The sequence below is a fragment of the Pleurodeles waltl genome, chromosome 1_1, assembly GCF_031143425.1.
Source record: "Pleurodeles waltl isolate 20211129_DDA chromosome 1_1, aPleWal1.hap1.20221129, whole genome shotgun sequence".
In the NCBI taxonomy this organism is placed as follows: domain Eukaryota; kingdom Metazoa; phylum Chordata; class Amphibia; order Caudata; family Salamandridae; genus Pleurodeles; species Pleurodeles waltl.
The window spans coordinates 951,766,288-951,794,014 of record NC_090436.1 but is presented as its reverse complement, the minus strand read 5'-3'; the positions used below and the strand labels follow the sequence as shown (position 1 = coordinate 951,794,014).

At 43.1% G+C, this 27,727-nt stretch overlaps 1 protein-coding gene across 2 annotated transcripts in view; it reads right to left on the bottom strand.

Annotated features, from left to right (window-relative positions):
• The window catches only part of AP1AR (adaptor related protein complex 1 associated regulatory protein), a 190,270-nt gene that overhangs the window by 42,295 nt on the left and 120,248 nt on the right, over nucleotides 1-27,727 (bottom strand). The window contains exons 5-7 of one of the 2 annotated variants that reach the window (XM_069230200.1): nucleotides 17,643-17,739; nucleotides 15,826-15,924; nucleotides 5,620-5,684 (exon numbers count right to left, since the gene is read on the bottom strand). In XM_069230200.1, the coding sequence (XP_069086301.1) occupies nucleotides 5,620-5,684; nucleotides 15,826-15,924; nucleotides 17,643-17,739 (261 nt within the window). The remainder of the gene's footprint in view (nucleotides 1-5,619; nucleotides 5,685-15,825; nucleotides 15,925-17,642; nucleotides 17,740-27,727) is intronic. The other variant, XM_069230201.1, reaches the window with a different exon arrangement.

Below are 27,727 nucleotides of genomic sequence, written 5' to 3'. Positions count from 1 at the left end.
GTACTTCCCCAGATCCAAAGATAGGAATCCTCTTTCCATAAATTCATGCTGCCCTGTTCCCCTGGCTGAGGTAGGAGACGTCTATAGCAATTCTCCCTCATCTACACCTAGTGGTAATTCCTCCGTTAGACTCCCTCCTAATCCAGGAAGGAGGGCTCCACCTCCGCATCCTGACGGGGGAATCCTGGCTCACTCCCATGCTGCTCCTATGTCCAGTCCTCACTACTCACTACTGCTCTTGCAGTCATGGATACCATTTCTATTCTCCTCCGGCAACCTGAATTTCATTGCTGGCATGAACAAATGGTCCAACTACTTCCCCAGCCTAGGGGGCTATAATCCTGCACATCACCTTCTATACAACTACTTTCTAGAATACAATGCTGCATACGGGAAGTGGGCTTCACTTTCCTTTTCTTTTCATTTAGGGGTAATTATGTGGTCAGTTGTTTGTCCGGAAGGGCATGACACTTTGCTACTTTTGGGGCTGGCAGTGGCCAAGCGAGCTACAGCGCATCCACTAAAACTGTTGTGGCACACACACCTCAGGAGCACAGGGTTCACTCTTCAGCCTGTCTAGCCATGTCCTGCAAGTATATATTTATGCACTTAAATTGATAGGGGACACACACTTACTGTACTAGTTAAGTACCTGTACTGTGATGCAAGTTCATCAAGAATGCTCTTCTGCCTGCTCGTGTAAATAGCATTTTCACAATGTAGTCCTCTAACTGTAAAAGAGATCTCCTCAGATAACAGATCTCAGTGCTTTTAAGCAGTGGCATGCACCCTTCTTTTAGAGCTCAAGAGAGACATTGCAAAGAGAATCCACTAAACTTTTGCAAAAAAACAACTGTATGCTTCTTGCACAGAGAGGGAAATAATGTTTTCCATACCACATTTTTGGTCGGCCAGCAGGAGACTGGTTTTGAAGGATGTTTCCTTGCCCAGTTGAGGTATTTCCTCTCATAATTCCATTGGCTATGCCCTTTCTCTCTCTCTCTCTCCTTTCCCTTCAGAATCAGAAAATCGACAGCAAACATGGACGTGTTTTTTTTTTACTGACTGGGCCACCCAACATCCATCATGGTGAAGACATGGGCGGACACATAAGGGTGATGAAATATCGGGATAGCCAGTCTGAGAATGTAGTGAGTATAGTCTGCTTTAGTTCGTCTTCTCTGGACAGAAGAGGTGTTTGTCATCTGTGAGTGTTGCTACCTGGCCTTCTATGACAGTGAGGCATGAGGACCACAGCTACAAGGGACAGCCCAGCCTGCTGTGTCTGACAGCTGGGCCTGAAAGCATAGACGCTGGGGGTGTCTGAGGATACGATGGCGTCTACTACTGTCTCCTCTGTGATATCTTGCTCCTTGTTCCCACAGTAGCAAGTACCTGCTCTGTTCTGTAGTTTCTTGCAAATGTGTGCTGTGGGCATTTCCTGCTCAGCGTCTTCTCTCACGGCTCTTCCACCACTTCCTCACCAATCTTGTCTCCTACTTCCATTCCCAAATGAATAATAGGAGTGCCAAAATGGGCAGAAGGCTCTAGTATGGACATATTCATAGAGAACTGGAACCTGAAAGTACTAAAGCACAAAGGTTATCCAACTTTTACCTCAGTGAAGAGAGCACACAGGGCACCAATGTCTTCTCTTTGGCCCTCCCAAGAACAATCACAACCTGCATCTTCAATCATCGAGATAGAGATGCCTTAGTACACGCAGCTAGGCCACAAGAACAACTGCACTTTGAGAACGCAACATGAGATTCCCTGATTTTACCTTGCTAGTGCAACAACAGAGTCACAGCTTTGATGCTGGTAAAAGATAACTCACTGGAAGAGGGATTAAATATGTGATGATGTTTCCTGCAAAACTGCGCATTATAGCTGAAAACACATGGAACTTCATGTTGCAGAGGAAGCACAGGACTGGATGGAGGGCTGGTGTTTAGTCTCCATGTAGTAGAGCAACACACAAGCCAGACCTCGACAGATCAGGAGAGAAGACAACCCCACTGACCAAACACCAGCAGGAAAAGGCGTCTGGCAAGGCACGCCAGATGGCTCTTTAATGAAAAGGGGGCCTGAACGATGAGCAGTCAACAACAAACGGAGCAGAGGCATTGGTAAACAATGGTTCTTGGAGAAATTCAGCCATCTATAAACTCAAGATCTCACATCCAAGACAACAAAAGATGCAGAGGAGACTGGAAAACTGGAGGTGGAAGGCAGCTCAACTGCATGGAGGTATTGGTGAAAGTCAGTACCAATGACTGAATAGTACCTGTAGAGACATTTCACCACACGGCCAGGTACAGTGGACATAATGGAACGCACTAATCATGGGAAAGTGGGTGGGTTTACAGGGAAGGGGAAGAAGCTATATTCCTTGTTTAGTTTCTATTCATGTTTTATTCTTGGCCCCACTCACACAATGACATGGCAAAAGAGGGATGATTGCGTCCCTGTGATCTTGGCAGAGAGGAAGATCAAAACTGGAAAGGACTGGTTTTGGGGAAAGGGTTTAAGAGTTACAGTTTTGAAGCATTCTTAGTATTTGAGCATAGAGACATAGCGGTCCATATGATAATTGGTTACAGCAGGGTACCAAGTCAATAGGCAGGAAATACATTAGGCACATGGTACTTTGAGGGGAAACATTTACAGCATATTAATTTAAGCATCCTATCTTGAAATGTAAACTGGCTGGGCAGTACAATTAAAATGAGTAATGGTGCACAAACAATTCCACTGCCACAACCCAGACAATTTTGTTTCAAGAAACACATCTGAAAGGAAACACATGTACGAAGACAGACAGGAAGGGATACAGGGTAGTAGCCATCTGGGGCTTTATGACTGACTCTAGGGATGGAGACATTATGATTTTGTCTCCTACTATCCTGTTACTCTTGAGTAATGCTCTCTGTTCTATTGTGAAGCGCTGTGACAGCTATGGGTAATGTCCGGGCTATATAAAATTGCATAAATAAATGATTAAAAAATGAATCCCTTTAGGGAGGGTAAAAAAATGGGACACCTACAGGCAGTGTATATTTTGAGCCAGTGGTTTCTGGTGCTCAGCAACAGCACTTAATGTCAAACACCAGGCTTAATCAACACAAAAGGATGATGGACTGAGTGCTGAAATGTTTCAAACACTCACCCCCGTCACAGATCTGGGTTAAATCCATCGTTCTTTTGCTCACCATGCCACCCAAGTTTGGACCTAGCCATATGCAAATCAGTCTTGACCCTGCTCCCCATGGGAACAGTCCAGCCCGAACTGCCAGGGCAGGTCTTTCCTGGACTGGAAACAAGCATCCTAGGACTGGTTTCAGGGTATCACCTTTCATCACCCAAGCTAGCTTGGATCCAGTGGCACAGTAAGCAAGGGATCCACATGTGGGCATACCCTGGCCAACTTTCGGTGACTTCATCAACACAAAAGGATGATGGACGGAGTGCTGAAACTTTTCAAACACTCACCCCCAATCACAGATCTCAGGTTAAATCTACTGTTCTTTTGCTCACCATGCTACCCCAGTTTGGACCTAGCCATATGCAAATAAGTCTTGACCCTGCTCCCACATGGAAACAGTCCAGCCCGAACTGTGTTTGAAAAGTTTCAGCACTCCATCCATCAACCTTTTATGTTACTAAAGTCACCGTAAGTGGCCAGGGTATGCACAGACGTAGGTCCCTTGCTCACTGTGCCACTGGATGCAAGCTTGGCTAGCTGCTGAGGGGCGATACTCTGAAACTGATCCCAGGATGCTTGTCTCTGGTCCTTGGAAGACCTGGCTGTTCGGGCTGGACTGTTCCCCTGGGGAACAGGATCAAGGCTGATTTACATATGGCTGTGTCCAAACTGGAGTGGCATAGTGAGCAAAAGAATAATGGATTCAACTCAGATCTGTGAATAGCCGTGAGTGTTTAAAAAGTTTCAGAAATCTGTCCCATCAACCTTTTGTGTTGCTTAAAACACCGGGACTTCTACCAGTCCACCACATGGTGGCACTGTTTGTCTAATTTTGAAATGTACACAACACAGTTGTTCAATAATTTAATATACATTAAAATGACTAATACCGCTACCCAAGCCATTCTGATAGCTTTGGGTGGCATGGAATAATCTGAACTGTCACTTGTATGTGTGCAAGGTTAGTAGTTGTATTGGTACGGTCATTGGCAGCGCTGGCAGGGGCAATGTGTAGTGTAAGCTGTGGTAGCATCCTGATGAGGGGCTCTGCCCCTTATTTATTTATTTTTACAAATTAAGCACTGCCCCTAGGGGAGGTATGCAGCGTTGACCTCATCCTGGAATGGAATACACCTAATTTGTTCTGTATGTACTTTCCCACCCAGACCCAAGACAATGACACTATCAGCACATTTAGACAGACTGCATTAATGGTTCAGGGGAGCAGAATCAAAGCTGGGCTGGTTTGTGGAGGCCTTTGATTTGGTGGATGTCTTGCAAGCCCAGTACCCTGGTGACATACAATTTCCTCCTTTTACTCAGGGGCCCATTAAGACACTACAGGAAGATTTAACAATGCTAGATTCCCGCTCAGAGGGATATCAGATCACTCATTACTGTGAGTAGATCTCACAGGATAGAAATTGAGATCATACAGTGGGTGAAGACTCGACACCTGGGTATGGAGGAACAGAGACCTAATGCTGAAGCTGAGAGAGTCGTCAGACCAGTACTTTACTAAAAGTGTGAATACTGTAAAGCCCTATATGACACTGTGGGAGGCTTATAAAACGGTCATTATGAGACACGCAATATCACTGAAAGCTGCCAAAAAAGGGTCAGAACGGAGAATGTGGACATCGTAGAGGGTAATATTCAAAAACTGGTAGCACAGTACCTTTTAGCAAAGGATGATCATCCAGGCCAAAGAAATAACAGGCCAGTTTAAACCAGTTTAAATATTTTAACTTAATGTTATTTCCTTTTACCTGTTATTTTAAGTCCCTAGCTCCATCATTTTCTATGGAGTGTGTTGCAGTACTATCGTTTGGTCATGTGTGGTTCTGGAGTACATTTACAAATGTTTTGGGCCCTTTTAGGCTGTATTAACTTTAGAAATCCAGTTTATGAATATAAATGTGCTTACTCTTTTGTGGTTGGATGCATGCCCCAACCAAACCCATCCCTAAACCCCTCTTTCCTCCTCTCTTAACCCCTCCCCTTTAGTAGTAAGTGTTGTCCATTTTCCTGCCGCTCCCTTTCTGTTCCACGCTTAGTACTAAAATGTACACTGAAGCGTGCAGAGACTCCGCAGTAGGGGTGGGGATCTCCGTGCACAAAAAAAGGAGAGGCAGAAGCACAACCTCAGCATGTAGGCTTGTGAATAGCATTTTGCAGTATGTTAGTAGTACTAATGTAGTACTACTAAAGTTCAACAAAATGCAGTTTGTGATTAGGCCCCTTTAACATAAAGTAAAAGGTGTGTCAGTGGGACAAATGCTTTCCTTCTTTCTATTGCTTGCTTTCAAAACATTGAGGATTCACATATTTTTGCTAAGATGTGGAGTGCCGGTAGCAGTAACTGAATCTGTTAAGTAATATAATGATCTAAAATAAAAATGTTCACCGCTCACCTTTTTTGGTTATCACCAGTGCCACCAGACTGCATCCTTTGCTTGAGCCATTGGATCCTATGTTGCTACAAAATATGTTAAATTAAGGTTAGTTAGAAAAGGTAGGAGGCTACTGCAAACTCGGGAGGCCACACCCTTCCCTCACTGTAACCAATAAATTACCTAAGCAGCTGTAAAGGGGTGGGGGGGGGGGGGTGAAGAGAGAGGGAAGATCAAAAGCCTCTAAGTGAACTGTCAAGCATTTCAGCTTTTGAAAGACTTTCAACCACGAGTGATAGTTCACATTTGTACTGCCTGTATCAGAACGCATGGAGGGAAACTTTACAATGATTGATATATATATATATATATATATATATATACATACACACACACACACACACACACCACCCCCCCCCACCCCAAAAGGGTCAGCCCACTTCAGCTATTAGTTAACTTCTTCATGAGTGACGGATGTCCGCTCTTTCATTAGGTGCACATTCACACAAAAAGTAGCTCCCTTCAGTACATGGGACAACTACACAAATGTGTGCTTTGTGAGACCAAAAAACATTTCTGCGTGTAGCCCATTTTTTCAATTTTGGCAATGGTTGACAGTAACCTCAACAATAACGTTTTACAAAAAGAAAGCAAAAACCATGACTAAAAAAATCAAGGACTAAAAACAAAAAACCAGCCAAAGGCAGACCTATTAGCTTTGCAAATGCAGGTTACTAGAATTTGACAAGCTTCAAGTACGAGAAGGAGTATAGTGGGCATGAGGTGTAGAATATGTGTGTGGCAGAGATGTTTATGGGTGAGGTTGGGAGTAGGGGGCAGGGATGGCGATGGGGGTCCGCACACAAAACCAGACCACAAAACCATATTTTACAAATGCAGACTCTGAAAATTAGATTACCAAAATCTTAACCTTACATAATTACCTTCAATAAAAAGTCGATATGCACCTAATCCTACTATTCTGCACTTGCACTCAGACATGTGAGGAATGGAGTTAAAATAGTAAATTACCTCAACCCTAAAAGTTGTGGTGTGAGGTTGGTTGGATTTAGGAATTCATTGCAAGTCAAAATTTTTGTACGGAGATATTTATTATGGTGGCTAATTTCCGTCTATACTTTGGACTCTATGTTTTCACATGGAACCGCGTGGGGTCTAGTTGAGAGAGAATTCAAGGATGAGACAGTGAAGAAGGGTAGAAGCATTTAATTCGGGCAGTGCTGGGCATCACGCTTCATGGTTACGATTTAAATAAAACAAAATATGTTTATTTTATTTAAAAGTGAATCAAACTGTAAATAAAACAATTTGCACAAAATTACATAATGTTGGTGAAGTGGTGACCCTGGGATTAAATCCCAGGTTCACCATGACTAATTGGTTTGTTTTTACTCGATGTATTACATTATAGTGACAGTTGGTGGAATACATAGTTTGACAAGAGAACAGGAAGCATTTTTAGAAGCGAGTGGTTTGAAAAAACCTAAAATTTCAAGATTTCAAATTGGCCAAAACAGCACTGCCACCTGGATTGGAGCCCAACATCAGCTAGTTACTTTTAGAATAAACGGTAGTGGCTAGCTCCAATTTCTGTGAACGGAAAATGTGCTACCTAGTTTCTTAGATCAGAATAACATTCAAAGTAGACTCAAAACCACGAGGTGCACATTATGAAAGTCTTCCTTACCTGTGACTACAGTTCCACAGCACCACTTGCTAATCTACTGCCTCAGATAGCTTAGAATACAGACTGTATTGCCGTGTGTAAGTATGATGGGATCTCCATACTGCACAGATACATGTAGGCTGGACTACCGCAAAAAGAAGGCTGCTGTGACAGCCATGTCTTCGGTAGACTGCATCATGAACACGTCGCCAGGCTTCAGAGTAACAGAGGATACGAGGTAGGCTGCAAATCAATGATCAAAACCTTGCTTTTCTGCAAATTGTCCTGTGGTCTGAGTTCCAAAAACTATATTTCATCTGATTCATGAATAACTTTAGTCCTGTTCAACCAGATCTTAAAAAAACCTAATTATGAAAGGCTCGTAAAATTTCTACACCTGTGCAAATCCCTGTTTGCAGAGGTGTCGCAGTTTTAGATTTGTTGTGCCAAAATTTAGTGGGTCAAAAAGCCCCAGCAAATAACTGGACCTGAGGAATTTAGTGCTGAAGGCCCCATCATCTGAATGGTATGCCCCGTTTCTAGGCGAAAACTAGTATTGCAGTTATTTTTTTAACAAACGCCAAGGTATCATTATTTATTGGGTGTGATCACTGGTGGCCTTAGCAGAGCCTACAGCACGTGCTGCACCTGTTCGAGGTGGCGAGTGTCACAGCGGTGTATCAAATGATCTGCCAGAATCGCACCAATCTCTAGGAAGGGGATGGGCTCCAGAACAAAGTTTTTATTTTTCAGTGTCTTTTCAGACAAATCAATCTGGTGGAGATGATATTGTTTGGGTAAATAACTAGAAAGTCAGGAAATATTTTTCATTTTAGAAGTCTGCTAAGTGGCACTATGACACATAATAATTGCAGTCATTCTTGCCAATCTGCCAAAATCATGTTGCGTTATGGGGATTGCACTTTTGATTTTAACATTATCATGGGCTACAAACCCGAGCACGCAAAAATGCTGTTGTTTAAAAAGTCTTAATTAGTCCAAGGCGCTATAAAAGACGTGGAGGCAACTTGTCTTGTCAGCTATTTTTCAAAATTTTACAGTTGTTTAATCCATTTCAAAACCTCTTTGCTTCACACCCTAAACCAGATGTAAACTACGCTCACATATTTTTGAGGGTTCATTATTTCATTCACGTCAAGCATTAAATTACAATTGCAGCAGCAGCAGCACAACCTCTCTAACACAAACAATAAAACGAGGGCAGGTTGCAGCTTCAGAAAGAATATCAAATGTTTCACGCACACATACAGGGCAGTTATAAAACAGGTAGGTAACACATTAAAGAGGGGGTGAGAAGAATTCAAGGACAGTTCTAGGTTCTGTAAACAAAAATACAAGTAGTACAAAATGACTGGGAGAGACAGCCAAACCCTCATAAAATTATTGTATGTGCATGTACTAATATGACAAACCCTCGCCTACCCTGTGTGGTATGCTACATCAGTGGGTTCCACGTTTCATATTTATGGATTACCCTACTTTGTGTGAAGTTATGTCCCTTATATCGACATTTATGTTCTCTGTTAAACTGTAGGAGGTATATTAAAAGTGTGTATAGTGGAGCTAAAATGTTTTTACTTGGTCTCCATATGAGAAGATTAACAACAACAGGATCTAGCCACGGGCCAGCTTCTCTTTTCCATGGACACGTTTCAGTGCTCAAATAGCGCTATACAAGGTCATGAGACTTCCTCGTGACAATATGTATCTCACATCAAATACTGTGAAATAGTTTCTGATCATAGGATGTTATTCATGTGTATTCAATATATACTTTCTTATTTTATAAGCTGCGGCGACAGGAGCAGAAATGTCCCTTCTTCAAAAATAGGTTTGCCCCCTCCAGAGGGCAGGTACAGCTAGGGCAAGAGCAGAGCAAGCGTTCCCCATCATTAGACACATACAAATTAGATAGTAGTAGTGCAAGCTTTGCATCTTTACATAACAGGTAGAGCATGACGGAAACAAAGCAAGCTTCCCTCTCACAGAAGGCAGTCGGCTTCCATCCACCATAGAACAGATCGAGTAGGACAGACTAGTACCTGTTTTCATCAATTTCAGAACAAGTAAGGTAAGGCATGCGTGACACCTAGGACACCTAGGTCTCTGGAGCAGGTGCAACCCAGCCACAGCCTAAGTAGACAAGCTCTAGAAGGGTACAGAGGTGTCAATCTATAAAAAAAAAAAAAAAAAAAAGGTTCTGAATGCACCGCTACCAAACGCTGTGCAATGCCAGCGTTGGTGTTACAACTGTTGGAAATGTTGATGGCGATCACTGGACCTCGTAAGTGATGATGCAACTACGACAAACTTGCTCTTAAGGCCGTGAGTGTGTAAAGGTAGGATGCAAGAAAGGGTGGGGAAGATAATTTGCGGACTCAAGTGAGTCTTTGGGTACCTTGGTGTAACATGTGCATTTATTTTTAGGCTAACTGTCCTCATCAAGCTTCACCTTTGGTTCTTTGATGGCCAAGGTTTATAACTTGCCGACCCTTCACGCTGATCTTCTTGCTAGTAAGAGGGCGGTTTCCACAACAAATATTTCACAATCATTTGGTGAATCTGTTTGAATGGAGGTTTTATAAGCCCAGCTAGGACAATATTGCTCTCCCATGCAGTGCGGGTCCAGCGAGCAGTGGAAACGGCCTGCGCAGGCGTTTGGTGAATTCAATGATTACTTTATGTGAAAGAATGCACTGCAGATTGGGTTGTCATCTGTAGCAAGAAATCATTATGGATGGAGTCTTGCGAACAGCACTGCGTGCCTGATTCATCGAGATGCCGGAGATATGGAAGCATTTCATGAATCTTGATGGATAAAGAACTGAAACTGGCGAGCGTGACCCGCTGCAAACATGTACGATTTACAGCATATCAGTCTATACTGGCTGCGCTCAAGATGTGCATTCAGTTGTCGGGGATGCTTAGAAAATCGAACACAAGGTCCACAGCAGCAAGCCTGCCGGCTCGAGGAAGGCTGGCCACGATTGCATTATTACTTGCGCACTATCCCTGGCAAAGAAGCAGGGAATCAAGCTGATAAGCATGTTGACTGGCAGTTTCTGGCGGTCTGCAAATGAGAGCTGGGCGGATGTGTCTCGGCCACCACGATGTTCATGCAGCACTCTCTTTTCGTCTTATGGAGCAAGTGGAGAGTTACGGCAATGTAGCAATTCTGTAGAAAACTATTCCCTGTCATGGTCTTAATACTGCTTCCTCCTAAATCCTGGAATGACACTACCTTCTGGGAAATAGTAATAATTTGGACTGAAGTGGTATAAAAAAATGCTATTCTGGAGCATTCCAACAGCCAAAAATTGGGGTTTATCGGTTATAATTCGATTCCCACTGGTGGCCAGCTGTTTTGTCCCTGCTCAGAGATCTTCGCTCATTGGTGGCGCCTAGTAGGTGCTGAAAGGTCAAGAAAAGGTTTTGATTCCATGCAGAATGCTAGGAAATTGGAGTCCGAGACCTATGGTCACTGGGCGTCAGGCTCCTCTTGCCTATGTTTACTTTGAAGGGGGCACTGCAAAGTGACAAGGTATACTGGATGACATGCAGCCTCAGAGGGTTTACAATTCCACACTGCACATTAGTCCGGTCTCTGCATGGTCTATGCCAGAAGGACTATCTTTACTCCTCGCTTAGAAGACACCGCTTGCCTGCAGATCTATATGTCCAGAATAACTATAGTGTTCGATGTCCTGTACCCACCTACCGGAGGTGATGGCCTGTCACGGAGGCAGGTGATTGACTCATGTGCCTCTCTTCTATGGCTCAGAGCACTCTAAAGAGCCACATTTGCCTGGGTAGGTCCGGCGAAGGTAGGGTGCAACAGCATCTTCCGGTAAACTTGTTCGTTTGAGGTCTTTGCTGTGATCTTTGGCAGCCTTAGCAGTCTTGTTGGTTACCTTGTTGTAAGTGGTGTACTGAGAGAGTGGGCTAAAAGCGCTGCTATGTGCTGTACCTCTTCCAGTGCTGAGGATTAATGCCAGTCACCAGTACACGTATACTAGGAGACTTAACACACTGACGGAGCCCAAGTTTTTTATTTATGTATTCTTTATCAACAGTAAGTCAGCTTTGGTCACTTAATTTTTAAGATAAATAAACTAATGTGGTAGCTATCCCACCTGTGTGAGGAGTACAAGTTACGTACTTCCACCTTAGTTAAATGAGAAGAAGGGTTAAACGAGGAAGGAGGTAGGGGATTGAGACAGAAGATTTTGGCAATAACAACAAAGCCACTTGAGTGCTGCATATTCACTGCATAGCAATGACTCAATTCAGGCAAGTGATTCCTTGAAAAGTTTACTGCGGTGTCCCAAAAAACACAGAGGTGGCTGAATTATGCTCTCAATGGCACGGTGTTCTAAAGCCTGGTGCTGTGCAGTCCCACAACTGTGACCTATGTCTTTTTTGGCTGTATTTCTGTCAGCAAATTATGTGCATAGTGGATTCTGGCAAGGGAGCAGTGGGATGAGAGGGGAACTTTCACAGCTATCCTGCACCCTTACACAATTTGAGACGGGAAGAATAAATGAATTTCAATGAAAATTTGATATGGGTTAGCTTTTTCAGATTACAGAACAGTCTGACTGCTAAATTTTAGACTTTTCATCAGCTGCTGCTCAGCCACTTCTTCTCGGAGGTTGGCGACACTCCTCATGGACATATTAAGAAAGCATAGACTCACATTTTTACCAATAGTTTACACAGTATTCCACTGTGTTTTAATTGGCATAAGCATGGAGTTAGCTGGATAAATTGGATGTTTCTTCCTAGTTCTCAAGTGATTTGGAATACATGTTCACCACTGGCTGAGCTGGAGGAATCCAAGTAACAAAACATGATTGTTGTCCGGAGCCCTGAAATTTTTTTCCAGCATGTTAGTCTGGAACTAGGATTCCTCCACCTGTTTGAGGACCCAGAACTGCAAAGCGAGCAAACAGCTTTATGGTGTGAAGCTGTTGGTGGGTTAAGCCAATGAAAAGCCACCAGAGCATAAATCCAGCCATCCTTTCAGAGGTTGAGTTGATGTCTCAACAACTGAGGTACCTTTATTAGGATTGAAAAGTCTGTGTGGAAAGAAAATGGTGTGGATCATTAGCATTGATATCATAAGTGTCCAGGTCTGCAAACTTCAGGTTCTTTCATGGAGGTAGATAAGAAGACCTGGCATTTCCTTTTTTGCAACTTGTTCAGAACCCATTAAGCTTATCCACCCTATCCTTTGCCCCTGCATATAGCCTTCCACCAGCCACTTTTCCAAAGAAGTTTCTATCTTCTCTATTTTTTGTCTCTGTAAGACGAACACTCGGAAAGAGACGCTGAGGACAGTCTGAGGGTATTCTCAGAAAATAGGGGGATTCATGTGGACTGGGTACCATCATACATCTGACATTTCACTATACACTTTCTAACATTTTTTAGGACATTTTGAGTAGTTTTACATACATCTAACCAGAGATAGCCCTATTGTATGTGAGAAGATATTGCTAATGTAAAACTCTTTGTCAAAGGGAAACTTGTACTCCATAAAGAGACAGTGAGGGAAGTTGTGTCATATTGTTCCAGTCTTTTCGCTGAGCTTGCTTCGTAATTCCAACTCAACCAAGGGACAAAATCTCCTATCTACCGACTGTCTCCATCTTGTCTGAGGCATGTCCAAACCATGTTTAGTTGCGGGGGAGGGAGGTGGGCTGGGAAATATAATGAGGTGTACTAGGTTCAGACGCAACAGCAGACAGGTATGGCTTTATAAACCCTACTACACAAGTCATATAATACATTTCAGACTAAAGGAGGAGTCTGGAAGATTTACTTTCGTACTCAAGGCCCACTGGCAGCAGTTCAAACACTTCTATACTGTTTATATGTGCATTATAGCGTTTTTAGGTCATTGTCTGTTGAAACTGAAATTTATGTGGCCAAATTACAACCAGTTACAAGCATAAAAGCATGTGCAAATGTAATCTAGATCCTAAACCATCGTTCAAAGCGAGCATTAGGGGCCCCCTAATGTGTGCTAATTTAATCCACTTGTTAACTCCATCTCCCAGATTTATCGATAATAGGGTACTGGTGGCTCTGGAAAGATGGTGCAGCAGAGTTTACGACTGGGACCCTTAGGTTTACCTACAAAATGAGGAATTACAAGCAGATTCATTAATACATTTAAGAATCCCTAGGTAAACTCTCATTTCTCCCTGTACTGTAATCCTGAGATTTTTTTACATTTCAGCACCCGGTGAAATTAAACAGATCTGTTGTGCTCCTGCAGGTCTCATAATTCCGAAGGTGCATGTAACTTTGTTACCGTCAACATCAGAAATGAAAAGCGAGTCATAATGAGGGTCTAAATGGGAAGAGTGAAGAATGAATCTACTCTGTTGCGCTAGATTTGTATCCCGAGGAAGATACAAGATGTTTTCCCATCTCAATTGATGTCAGAACCAGTGGTAACCTGAATGGCTGTGCTACGATAACCGGAGCACTGCTGTTGTCCATGATAGTTTTCAAAGTCCTCTGGATCTCTGAAAAAAGACAAAAACATAGAACCACCTGCTCTAGTTGAAGGTCAGTTGGCAAGATGGGCCCTTCTCCCCCTTGCGTACAAGTGCTGATTAACCCATTTTTACTTGCTGTTCCCACGAGCATGAGAAACCACAGTCAAGTGGTCTCATCAAATTCCACATCACCTTTTCCCTCTGGGTAGGCTGCAACGGGAATGTTGTTAGTAATGGTCCATTTGCAAAACAGCACTATATCCTGCTACATGCATGAGAGCCTGTTCCACTCTGTCAAGGTGGAACAAAGCTGTGGGGTTGTGCATCCAATTCTGGCTAGTCTTCTCATGCAAAAGGAGCTACGAGATAATGTAATTGTTTTCAGTTCAAAATGGCTGCGTATATAACGTAATGTCTGCTTCAGACCATACCCGGTGTATCTGAAGATGACTCAATAGGTTTGTCAACAGCACTTACGAGAGTCAGTTATCTCACTCATCTAAGGAAATAGACTATGGAAGGTGCAGTTTGGCAGAAACTTGCCATCCATAAAAGGCATAACCCTGATCTTAACTTAGCATTGGAGAATTTCATAGATCTGGCTTGCATTTCATTACAAACCAGCCCCATTAACTAACTAGCTTTGATATAGTCACTAGACGCTGAAAGAACAATGTGATTGTTAAGTACTCCAAAAGGGTTTTCACCAATAGAACCCTCTTGTGTTTCTACTACTTGTTTTTCTGTAAAATGTATGAATGTGGTTTGCAGTTAATAAAACAATAAAAGAAAAGTGACAAAAAGTTTAATAAGTGAGTGCAGATTTTAGGGGTAAAATAGTCCCTGATGCATTGCAGAAGAACCACTTTCTAGGAGATGGAAAGTTACACAAAAAAGCCAATAGCATGAGGTGAGATGTGTACTCCTCAGCGCGGATACAGGATGCAATTAACACCATCTCACAGCAGTGGCTGAAAAGGCTAACTCAAATAAGCCAATGGTTGAAGGGTCGTGACACAAAGCCTACACTTCATATTATGATCAATAGGTCAGCAGACCACTGCACAGTCAAACTAGGCCTAAAAAGGGCATGAGGCAGTGTGCAGCGCAACAAATTAAATATACTTTAGTGTAACAGTTTTAATTTGAAATTTCTAGGGAGGCACAGCGGTTTATCATAAAAGGAGGAGAATGTCACTATTGGATTTCCTAACTTGAGGGAAACACAAAGCTAGGCTGAAGATACGGCTAAAGTGCAGACTGATGTGGAGGCATGGCTCTATTTCAGATAGTGTAGGTTTGTAATAATTTGAGAAGGGAAAGAAGACTAAAAGAGGAATTTCTACCTAACGTCTCTTGTGTAGGCAATGAGATTCCTTCCTTCCTCTCACAAATTACAACACTTTTCCTGACATTCAATTTGCTGTTCAATGGTCACCTTGCAGTGGATCCACCAACCCCACCATTAAGGGAATTTCAATGGACCCTAACTCTTCAGACAATATACTTTGTGCCCTGATTGACTGAGTAAAACTTGTTACAGAATTGTTTTGAAAGGAAACAATGGCAAATACACCAGTGGGAAACAGACAGTGGTGTTCTCACGGAGGCAACAAACATCAAAGATTGTATTTATTTTTAAATTAATTTAAGTGGCTCAGCCTCAAAGCCAACAGCAAAAATAGAACCAATCTAGGGATGGCCTTTGTGTCCATAAACAACAGTGTTCTGTTATATCACTGCATGCTACTGGATCAGGAAGACACTTAACAGTGCACTCATTGTATGTACGTATATATGTGGTATTTGCCTTGTGCAAAACTACAGCTCTTTGGCTGTATGGTTAACACTCGAGCCGTGGTCACCAGTTCCTTTCAAGGCCCTTCTGCAGGTTTGGTTGCCATTAAAACATTGCATTAACAACATGAGCAACACGCAAAGCATTCATACACAGCATTAAACACATTAAGAGAGAAGCACTAATGCCCTTCGGGGTCTGCATCCCCTCACCTCCAAGAGCCTTTTCTGCTTGGCTGCCCTGGCGGCCTCGCGCTGTGCAGCATATAAAGCCTCCTCTTCTAGTCTCAACTTCTCCTCTTGTAAGGCTAACTGTATATGAACAAAACAATAATGGTTAACCAAATCAGAACCTGTCTAACTGACCTATACATAAAGGACAAAACACAAATTGATAAAGTAATATAGCATAAATTATAAGTAAATAATAAGCATCAAACAAACACAAAATGTAACGTCCATCTCAAATCAACATAAATAAAAGACACAAATGTTTTCAGTGCTTTGCTGACTTGGTGTCACCATGTGACCAGCGTGAACAGAATGTAGATGGGGGGAGACGGCAGCCATTGTGAACTGGAAGATCATCCCACAATACTTAAAGCACATGACCTTAGAATGCTTCCTAGGGTGCAGACCAAGAACCGGTCTGAAAATAAGCTTTCCATCGTACCTGGCTTAGAAAAATAGAGCCTCCCACAGTTTCTCTTTATTGACGGTCCCCTCTGGTGAACACTGTCATATTACTGCACCCCAACCTGATGTAATTAACAAAGAGACATTCTGGAATCCTTACCTTTGGTTATTGTTGACTATTTAAGTTTGTGTAAGAGGTTAGGTAAGCTTTATACGTTTCACTGGATGGACCCTTTAAGAAAAGCCTGGTGCAGTGCTTCTTCTGTAAGTTCTGATCTGAAAATTGGACTGCAATACCCTTTGTCTTGCATCTACCCAACACAAAATGTTTTGTCAAAAAACTACCAGTCTTTTAATGAACCCTATTAAACATGCATGTAAAACAGCAGTAACACTGAGCATTATCTCCTCTCCACATCAGATATGTTGGTCTCAGTGTATTTGTCATATGAACCCCCAGATGCTTTTCAATGATCACATTTAATGTTATTGCTTTTTAAAATATGTTTGTGTTGATGTAAGCAAATGTACCTTTGCGCCAAATGATGATGAAGTAAAACTTGAAAAGCTGATTTACAAATAATATCTTTCCAACAGGATGGGGTATTCAACAACTAAACTAATCCTACAGCGTTATTTTGTGCCATAAATTGATACAAGATGGTTCTGGAACAGTTTCATTAAAACAACACTGGCTAGTTTACGAACTGCCTGCTGTGAGCTCATAAATAGCAGCTTCTTTGTTTTGAAAGTGTTGTCCCCTCTCGGCCCGCTCACTGCTCGGAGTGCCTCAGTCTGATAGAAAAGACCAATGAATGCTGCTGTACGAGGAGTTTACGTCCAGCAGGACAAACGAAACACCAGAAAATCTTAGCTTACGTTAACTACATGAAAAGTGTAATTTATAGTCAATTCTCAGCCTCAAGTATATTGAAATGATAATAAAATGCTATAACAAAACAGGCAATTATCTGATCATTTACATCAGCATTATCAGAGCAGTGAACATGGAGAACTGTTGAAGTAAGACATTCTTAGCCTCAGAGCACTAAATTCTAAACATGAATGCACTTGACATTGAGATAACAGCATACAGCTAATCTCTTCAGTGATACCAAGTTATTGCAGTGTTCAGTTCCTTTGCGCAAGGAACTCGCTGATAACGTTCCTGTTCGCTGCTGCATGCTATCTGCTGGTTTCAAAAGAGATCCAATTCGAGTCATCAAATGCATTTGTTCAATTCAAATCCTGGTCAGGATTTTTGAGTACATTAAATTTTACATTCATATTTGTATTAAAGTTTTATCTACCCCCCCCCCTTAAAAAAAAGCACAATATATCTGTAAAAAAAAAAAAAAACACACACACAAAACGTCCCTGTAAGAGAGCAGTACCTCTGCTTGGAATTTTACATCAAATGTTTTCTGTTTTTCCGCAATGGAGTCATAGTTTCCTTGTCTCAGATCTGCGATTTCTTCGTCACTCAGAGGCCTGCAATGGACAGGGGAAAGAAAGCTAAATTACTGAGCAATCTCCAACCAAAAAAAAAGAAAACAGTGCACTTTAGGTAACCCAGGCCAGTTAATACATGGTTCCTTCCTCTCTACAACCATGAGCACAGTAGTCTTAACAGACTGTTCAGATAATGCGTGGATGTGACACTGTTCACACTGTCATTAGGGCGCCTATGTTTTGGGAGTTTACGATTTTCTAACGTATCTTTTTTAGGTGGTTGAAAACTAAGAAGGCACATCGATCACACAAGCTCTGACCGGTCACTCAAATATTAAAAAACAAACAAGTAAATCAAATATAGAAATCTGCCTGTATATGTTATATTGCTCGGCAATATTCTGTTTTCTGATGCCATCCGTGGTGAAATTTAATAGCATGAATGTAATGCCTGGATTGTAATATCCAAAAACATACTGGGATCATTTCTGTAAATTAACACGATGTGTATTTGGTTTATAGACCGGCTTTACGAGGTAGCCTTTAATAGAATACACTTGTCCCACTCCCTGAACTGGTCTATACATTATTTAGAGATGGATGGGAAAGGCAATGTTTTTATTTGTGCTGCACGAAAAGTAGGTCGCATTTTAAATGTAGGTAATGGCATACGGGTATTGTTCCTGGCCGCGGATTCTCGCGGAATATACGAAGAGTTCATCTACTAAGCAATTGGTGAGGCTCACAGACCACAAAAAAAGCACAGGACACCCACAATACCAGAAGGGAAAAAAGGCCACAGAAGGGTGACAAAAGATCTGTGGACACAATATAGGCAACAACTTAATCTCGCAGGGAGGCTACCTTACAAGACCCATAATAATAATGGCGTAAAATTGGTGCCAATACCTGAAGGCATATGCACGCCTGAAATGTTCAGAGATTTCCGACTTTAGAAAATGTACATGTCTGACGATTGCCCTCATTGATGAAAATCTGTGGGCACACTGACAGAGATAATACATAATTTCACAGCCATTTACCAATGACACGACTTTCGCTCCCCCTTCTTCCTGCAAAAACAGAGATATTAAATGCACTTTCCAACCACACTACACGGGTCCACTTGGATTTATTTTTGGGAAGTGCAGGTAAATTTGAGGAAGACGCAAATATCTGACGAGCACCTAAGACTGTATGTATCTGTGGATGCTCTCCCTATTTATATTTACTACTCGGTGTGGAATCCCACATTCCTACCCATATGTGCCACTAACGACCACCATAAATCTGCACTCCTCGCATTATGAACATCCTTATTTAAACCATGCTACAGATCAAGATTCATGAATTGACGTGCAGATATGCAAAACAATGCAGTGAACCGAAACATGCTTGTTCAGTTTTGGGTATCATTATACAAAAGATGCAAAAGCACATGAAAAAAAGACTGCACAACTATATTTTGAAAAAGGGAAAGACTCCAAAACAGACACTACAAATATCTCCAAACAAAAAAAAGATACTGACCTCCAAATAACCTTATTACTAAGCTCCCTAAATAGAGCAGCACTGGAGTAGGAACTGCAAATTAATCAAGGTCTACCACATTTGGTAAGTGGGTGTGGGCGCACTTAGAAATTAAATGCAGGTCGAGTTTTTTTGTAGGGCGATAATTAATTAGGGCAGAATATTCGGAAGTTTATATTTTTTTTTATGTGGGGAGGCTATGTTCTTGTAAAACATTTTTTGCTTTCTATACTTTCATATGGAACAATCTAAGGGAAAACGTTCCCTTTGCCACACATTAAAATTGTATTCAATACTGTAAATGGAAGGCTAAGTATCAGGGGTAGCATCCTCGTGAACCTTCTAAATAAGGACACTTGCTCCATACTCTCCTTTCTATGTAAAGCAGATGTATCACAATGATGGTCCTTACAGGCTCACATCTTGATTACTGTATCAGCTATACTTCGGCATTAAGAGGCTTCTTCCGGATGATTCAAAACTAAGTATCTCAGATGGTAATGGGAGTATCTAAGGTCAATCATGACACACCACATACCTGCATCTAGACACTCATCACTTTTTAAGTTTTATGTTTTGAGCACAGACCGCACTATGGAAAAATACCAAGGTTTATTTTCAACCGTCAGATTGGATACTATCCTGCAAGAACGGGGGGATGGGGGTGGTGAGGTTTTGGTAGGCAGGCTGCTGCTATACTGGCCCCTTCCTTCTCGAACATACTACATCCTGCTTTAAGGCTGATCTCATTGTGTCTGCATTTTGGAAAAGCTTTAACAACTTTGATGTTGTCCCAACATTTGGTACAGAAGCAGCTCGCAGGGCTTTGGAGGGTCAGGGCGGCGCAGTGCGTGTGGGGAGGGAGGATTAATGGAATTTAAAAAATACACGCTATAGCAGAGGAGCCACCATTGATCTGTGTTAGACCTGACAGCCTTAGGGTGGTCACCCCTAACTTTTTGGACACCGTTGTTTCTGGTTTTAGAACTCTGCGCACTTTAACACTGCTAACCAGTGCTAAAGTGCACATGCTCTCTCCCTTAAAACATGGTGACATTGGTTCATACCCAATTGGCTTATTTATACTTGTAAGACCCCAGTAAAGTGCACTACATGTGCCCAGGGCCTAGAGATTAAATGCTACTCGTGGGCCTGCAGCACTGATTGTGCCACCCACATAAGTAGCCTCTTAACCATGCCTCAGGTCTGCCATTGCAAGGCCTGTGTGTGCAGTTTTACTGCCACTTCGACTTGGCATTTAAAAGTACTTGCCAAGCCTTAAACTCCCCTTTTTCTACATAGGGTACCCCTAAGGTGGGCCCTAGGTAACCCATAGGGCAGGGCACTATGTAGGTAAAAGGCAGGACATGTACCTGTGTAGTTTATATGTCCTGGCAGGGTAAAACTCCTACATTCCTTTTACGCTGCTGTGAGGCCTGCTCCTTTATTATGCTAACATTAATGCCTGATCTGAAAGGAGTAACAAAGTCATATTTAGTATTGCCAGAATAGTAATACAAAATCCTGCTGACTGGTGAAGTTGTATTTAATATTACTATTTTAGAAATGCCACTTTTAGAAAGTGAGCATTTCTCTGCACTTAAATCCTTCTGTGCCTTTCAATCCACATCTGGCTAGGTTTAGTTGACAGCTCCCTTGTGCATTCACTCAGACAACCCCAAATACAGGATGCTCAGTCACACTTCATACATCTGCATATTGAATGGGTCTTCCTGGGCTGGGGGGGTCCGACACTTACATGTCAAAGGACAGTAGCCTGCCCTCACACAAAGGACTGCCACACCCCCTACTGGGACCCTGGCAGACAGGACGGAACTGAAAGGGGACCTTGTGCACTTCTAAGCCACTCTTTCAAGTCTCACCCCACTTCAAAGGCACATTTGGGTATTTAAACAGGGACTCTGACCCTATCACCTCAGACACTTCTGGACAAGATACCACTGGTGAAGAATCCCTGGACCAGAACCTGTAACCTGCCAAGAGGAACTTCCTGGCTGCCTAAAGGACTCATATGTCTGCCTTTCTGCAAAGGGCTGCTTCCCTGCTGTTGCCCTGCTGCCTTGCTGCTCTCTGGCTGTGCTGAGAAGTGCTCTCCAAGGACTTGGATAGAGCTTGCCTCCTGTTCCATGAAGTCTTAGGACCAAAAGGACTTCATCTCTGCAAAAGAACTCCTTGTGCGGCGCAAACAGACACACAGCCTGCAAGAAACGACGCACAGCCTGCCTCGCGGTGAGAAAATCACTGCACGCCGAACCGGATCGACGCAGCCTGACTTCCCACAGAGGAAAACGACGCTGCGCCAGCATTGCGACCGGAAATTCGACGTACAGCCCACTGGATCGACGCAAAGCCGGAACGATGCAGCCAGACTTCCTGAGAGGAATTGACGCAGCGCCTTCCGTGCAGCAGAAAGTTCCACGCAACGCCTACCAGATCGACGCAGCCCATGTGACTTTGTCCTTCGCGGCCAGGATTTCAAAGCATTGACCTCGGGGCGTCCGAAAACCCTGCAGCCCAAAGCGGATCCCAGTCTCCGTGCCGGAAATTGATGCAAAGCCTGCCCTGCGTGAAAATTCAACGACGCATCATCTGTGTGCGCCGGAAAAAAAAATCGACGCACCTCCCCATTTTCCATGCAACTCCTCCTCTGCGGTCCCTTGCGGAGAATTTGAACGCAAACCAGGTACTTTGTGCTTGCAAGAGACACTTCTTGCTTTTTAAAGACTGAAGACACTTTATATAATTTTTACAGTGATATCTCAAAGTATACTTATTAAATCTTGATCGTTTTGACCTGCATCTTATCTGATAAATATTATATATTTTTCTTAACACTGTTTGGTGTTTTTTTGTGGTGTTCTAGTGTGTTATTGCATGATTTTTGCACAAATACTTTACACATTGCCTTCTAAGTTAAGCCTAACTGCTCAGTGCCAAGCTACTAGAGGGTGGGTACAGAATAATTTGGACTGTGTGTGACTTACCTGACTAGAGTGAGGGTCCTTGCGTGGACAGGGGGTAACCTGACTGTCAACCAAAGACCCCATGTCTAACAATCTGGTATAAACTTTGCTTTCTTTCCTTTTGGTAACCAAGCTTAGCACCAAGAGACCCTTTGGGAGTTAGTGCACTTTGTTACATTTTCATTAACATAACATCCAGGAATACACATCTGGCAGACAAATTTACCATCATGTTCTGTATGGAGGGTCTGTAACTATCTATCGCTAACAAAGGGATCCTTCTACAAGTTTGGTAGACTGCTCATATAGCACTATTTCAGACCGCTACTTTCCTTTGAACTGCCTTAGGCTAGAATACATTCATACCCCAATTCTTCAGGTGTTTACTGTCCGTACTATCCAAATACATCTGCCTACCAATGGCACTCATGCCACCCATCTTTCACCATTGCATATTCTTCTTTGTGTTCACCTGCTCATTTCCTTAAAATCCAGGAGAAGCCACCCTCTAACCATCATCTCTACAGGTTTCCTCCGAAGAAGGAAATATTTCAGCACCATTGTCATCAATAGCGCCCCCACATGAAGGTCTGATTCAGGTGGTTCTGGGGAATGAGTGCCTCTTTTATGCAGAAAGGAATACTGAAAATATTGGGGAAAAGAGTTGTATTCGAACCAGTCAGGAGAGGACCTGAGATGTGATTACAAAACAAATGTAGGGGTTATACTAAATTAGATGTTTCCTCTCCTTTTCTGGCGAGGACTGGTTGTTAAATCAAGGGGTTTGTTTATTTCAGTAAGGTTTAGGTATTATCTCGTATGGAGGCTTATGTTACAAACTTCACCCGAGAGAGTTGCATAAAATGCTTTTGCATTCATTGGGATATCAATATTGTTTCCAGATTTATTGGTAAGTGAGATATACTTTGTGGTCTCAGCTAATCTGGTGCAGTGTACGTTGTAAAACGGACTACAAGCAGCATTAGCTTTCTGGAATTCCCTTTTAATTAATTCTTCAAAAACATACAATAAGAACTGGCCTGGCCTCATTTGAGGGATCCTTTTGGGGTTCATATTATATCTTACACAGATAATTATCAGCACCTTCTTTCAATGGACAAGGATATCCCGGAGTCCTGCAAATCCTTTAAGAACTGTTTGGTGGCCGTTTTCAAGTGGATGGGGTCAGCAATTTTCAGCATAACACTGAACAAATAGAAATCATGCTATTTGGGTCTCCCCAACTTGGTACCAGGAATGCTGGCCAGAGTGGGCTGTACCCCCCCACCACCACACACACACACACACACACACATCTTCCTACCACTCTGGCATGGAATCTAGGGGATAAATTGGATTCTAACGTCTACATGCGCTCAAAGGTCTGTACTGTAGTTGGGTTGGGTTTTGCCTTTTAAAGATTGTTAAAATAGTTTCTGAAACTGCTTCCTTTACTGGCACAGAGGTCAGTAATCCAGGCTATAATTTTGTCACGCATTGAGTAGGCTAATATCCAGTACCTGGGTCTGCCTATCTGCTCAAAGAATTGCAGATTATTCAAAACACAGAAGTTAGACTACTTTTAAAAGTGCCTAGGCGTCTGTCAATTGCTCTCCAGATAAATAAATAATCAAGAGCCCACTGATGGTCTGATGCCAACTTACTCTTGGTGCCAAGAATCAGAAAAGAGAAATGGGGAGTGGCGCCATTCTCCTTTCTTGCAACTCAAGCATGGAATCAACTCCTTCTCCATTGCCACAAGATCAGCAGGTATTATCTCTTTAGGAAAGCGTGGCTATTCAATCGGGCCTTTGAGGGCTTTACTTTGTGGATGGGGTGAACAGTTGCAGTTTATTTAGCACTGAGACACTCTGATAAGTAACTGTTTTTCGCTTTATAAATTCTTGAATGATTGAAGAATTAGGTTAAAAGCTGGCTTTTGGTTAGTCCCTCTCAGCCATTGGCTTGCATGCGTTTTTCATGGTTTGTCATTGTGTGGGTAGGCTGTCTATCAAGTACATGATATTTGGAGGATGGTTACTTTGTCCCAATTGTCTTACCATCAGTTTCTGGTGACGTCGCATCAAAAAGTCCTTTTGTTAGACTACGGATGTGACATGTAACTTTTAACTAGGACAGTGAGTGATCTTTGATGCTTTTTTTTATGACATACCAATATTTTAGTTGTAAATTTTTGTTTGTTTGAAAATGAATATGTGGATGATGTACTTTTTCGTAAACACAAAATGCTATTCACCAATCATCAAGGCGCAATCGAATGATTTCACTTCGTCATCATAACATTTTTTGGATTTAAGGCTTTTTTGTTCACAAAGTAAAGACATTCACATACAGGCTTTCTCCAGGATGCAAAGAAAATACTGCATCTTTGTCAAATGTATCTGTTATGTAAATCATTCTGTGTGCCTGTTAATTTCGCCTTTTACAATGCAGATCAATATTCAGACTCCTTTTTCATAACACTTCCTAGAGGTTACAGTTTAACCTACTTTTTTTTTTTAAACCAATATGTTTATGAGTTTTTACATACAATCAATTATACACACGTCGCATTAACAAATCAAAAAGCCTATTTCACCATGTGTGGGCCAATACATTTGTGTCCATTGGACATTGCTGGTGAGGTACATAATAGACCTGAAAATATTAACAATAACAATACAATTCAAGCAATTTGGTCTAGCGATAGGACCATGTAGGCCATTTTGCCATGCAAATGTCTTGGAGGTAGGGTCGAATAGCCAGCCCCCTACAAACAGGTAGGCAGTACTAGTGAGAACCATCAGTGCTAAACCATGCCAAACCCCTGCCACCCTAAGGCTCATCCTTCTGTCCCTCACAGAGGCCCCCACAGCGCAACCTGGAAGCCGATAATAGTATGTTGAGTACTAAACTAGAGTGTCGACCCCCTCCCTCGGACTCTGATTCTCTGGGTGAGGATCCCGTACAGTCCTCCTGATTCTCAAAGATGTCCAGCAACACTGTGGGCTGCCTCCTTGCCCCCCTCCACTCGGCCTCCTCTTTCCAGATGTCCAATTCCTCTGCCCTAGCCCATTCCCTAACAGAAGCCTCCCATCTGGATGCTACAGGGCTCCCCAAAGATTTCCATGTCATAGCAATCTGTCTTTTTGCCAATATTAGAGCCAAGTCGACAAACCGATTCCCCACTTTCTTCTATTTCGGCGTTGGGAAGGACCCCAGCAGACACACCACCAGGGTACAAGGCTTTTTGGTGTGGAGCTTCCTATTTAAACTCTGAACCACAGTTCCCCAGAACTCATGAAAGTACACACAAGACCACATCATGTGCCAGAAATCTGCTTCCGCTAATGCACAACGGAATCAGCGCTTGGCCTCCCCCCATAGATTGCAGTGAGTTTCTTCAGTGTCAGGTAATTGAATGTATTTAAGTTGTGTGTTGCATGAGACCTTCTGTGGGTATGCTAACACATTTGTTCATTCCCGGTCTGGTATGTTTCTATCTAGGGCAACCCATCCCCCTTTTTGCTCTCGATGGCAATAGGGGTTTCCTAATCATCCCTTGAAGAGCCGAATAAAACGACTTCAATAGGTTCCTCCCTGCACCTATGGACAATAACAAAAAGAAAATGGCAAGGGGCCCTTAATCCCAAAAAGCTGTAAATGTCCTAACAAGGGCCCTTATACTGAAGGAACTGTCCTGAGGGTAGTGTATGGGAGTTCATCAAAGGGGCCAGAGGTATCACGGTTGAAGCCTCATAGCAGTCACACACAGTGGTTAGTCCCACCTCCGTCCAGGTTTCCATTTGTGTTGCTATGAAAAAGGTTATGGGATCACCACGGGGGCAATCATGTCAATGGAAGGGCCGGAGCATACAACGGACAATGCTGCGTATGGCACACCATCCTCAACAACTGAGGGCTGTGGAAAGTTGCAGGCCACCCCCCTTGCTTCTAGGTACCTGTTGCAGAAGATACATCAGCAACGACCCCTAGTTAGGTGCAGTACACAACCGCCCCTGCTCCGCCAGGTACATCCTGTCTAGCCACCTGGTGATCCACTACAGATGGGCCGCCAGGAAATAGGCCTCGAAGTCCAACACCCCCAGACCTGCTTCCAGGATAAGCTGCTTTAGGGTATCCAGAACCACTCGCTGGTGACCCCATCCCAGATAAGCTCCTGAAGAAGTGAGTGAGTCCAGCTGTCTGAACTACAGGGCAGGGATCCACACTGGGAGACTGATGATGAAACAAAGCAACATGATCATCTTAGTGAGCGCTATCAGCGCCATAAGAGGGAGCTGCAGCCTTTGCCAAAAGGCCACACATCCCTGCAAGGAGGGCAGATAACAGAAGGAGCGAGGGTCCAATGGGATTTCTGGTAACAAAACACGAGGTCTATTCAACCCTGGCAGCAGAGGGAAAATGCAGGACTTTGATAAGTTAACCTGCACCACCGAAACCATATCAAATTTCCAGAGCCACTGGATCATGTAGGGAATGTCCGTCTCCATAGGGCCCTCTGTCCCTGCACAGCTCGGCCAGCAGCTCAATGCCAAGTGCAAACAGGAGCAGAAAGAATGAGTGTCGTAATTGGACTCTTGCTCAATGCAAGACTGCTGGTTTAGGGATGACAGCACTTTTGTTTGTAGGTGACTGGGCCCATCCTACAACAAGTGATAACTGTCGGCCCAACCCTCCTGGCTCACAAGCAGTCCTTCATCGGAAAACAAAAATAGTATGGACTCAAGAGTGCAACATCTCAGGGGAGTCGTAGTTAAATGGAGATTAACTCTTTTCTCACATGAGCAACAAGTCTCATTCACACACAGTCAACGAAGGAGATGCAGTAAAGTTTTCAACAGGTTTTATTAACAAGACTGTAATCTATTGTAAAATGCCTTGTTCCCCAATGAACATCAAACAAACTGGAAGTCTTTGTGCCCCATCCGCACTTTATACACCAGTATACAGTATGGCACCCCCTGCACCCTGGTGACACTCAGTCCCCTTGCAAGCATAATTCTCTTCAGGAATGACCAACTAACTGTTTCAAACACATTTTCCACGTCAAGTGACACAATCCTCACCTGACCCTCCCCCAGCAACGATGGTGAGTGCAGAAGCATATATAGACGGTGCAGACTGAGCGAGGTGTTGCACTATGGGATAAATCCGCACTAGTCAGAATGCTGTGTGACCCCCCCCCCCCAGCACCTCTGCAGTCCCCACGTCAACTCTACGTAATCACAAAGGGTCAAGAAATGACTTTGCAGCTTCACTGGAGTCCTCAGCCTGCCTGTCATAGAGAATCAAAATAATCCCGGAAGGCGACGTTAATGTCCATTTGTGAATGCACCTAGCCCCCTCACCCCGCATTACTTGCACTTGGGTTATCGGAGCTCCCCTACTCTCCGGATGTGTCAGCCACGCCAATAGGCGCCCCACCCTGCCCTCACACTTGTGTGCCCTGGCAATACAATCCAGATAATTAAGACACCAGAGCTTCTCCA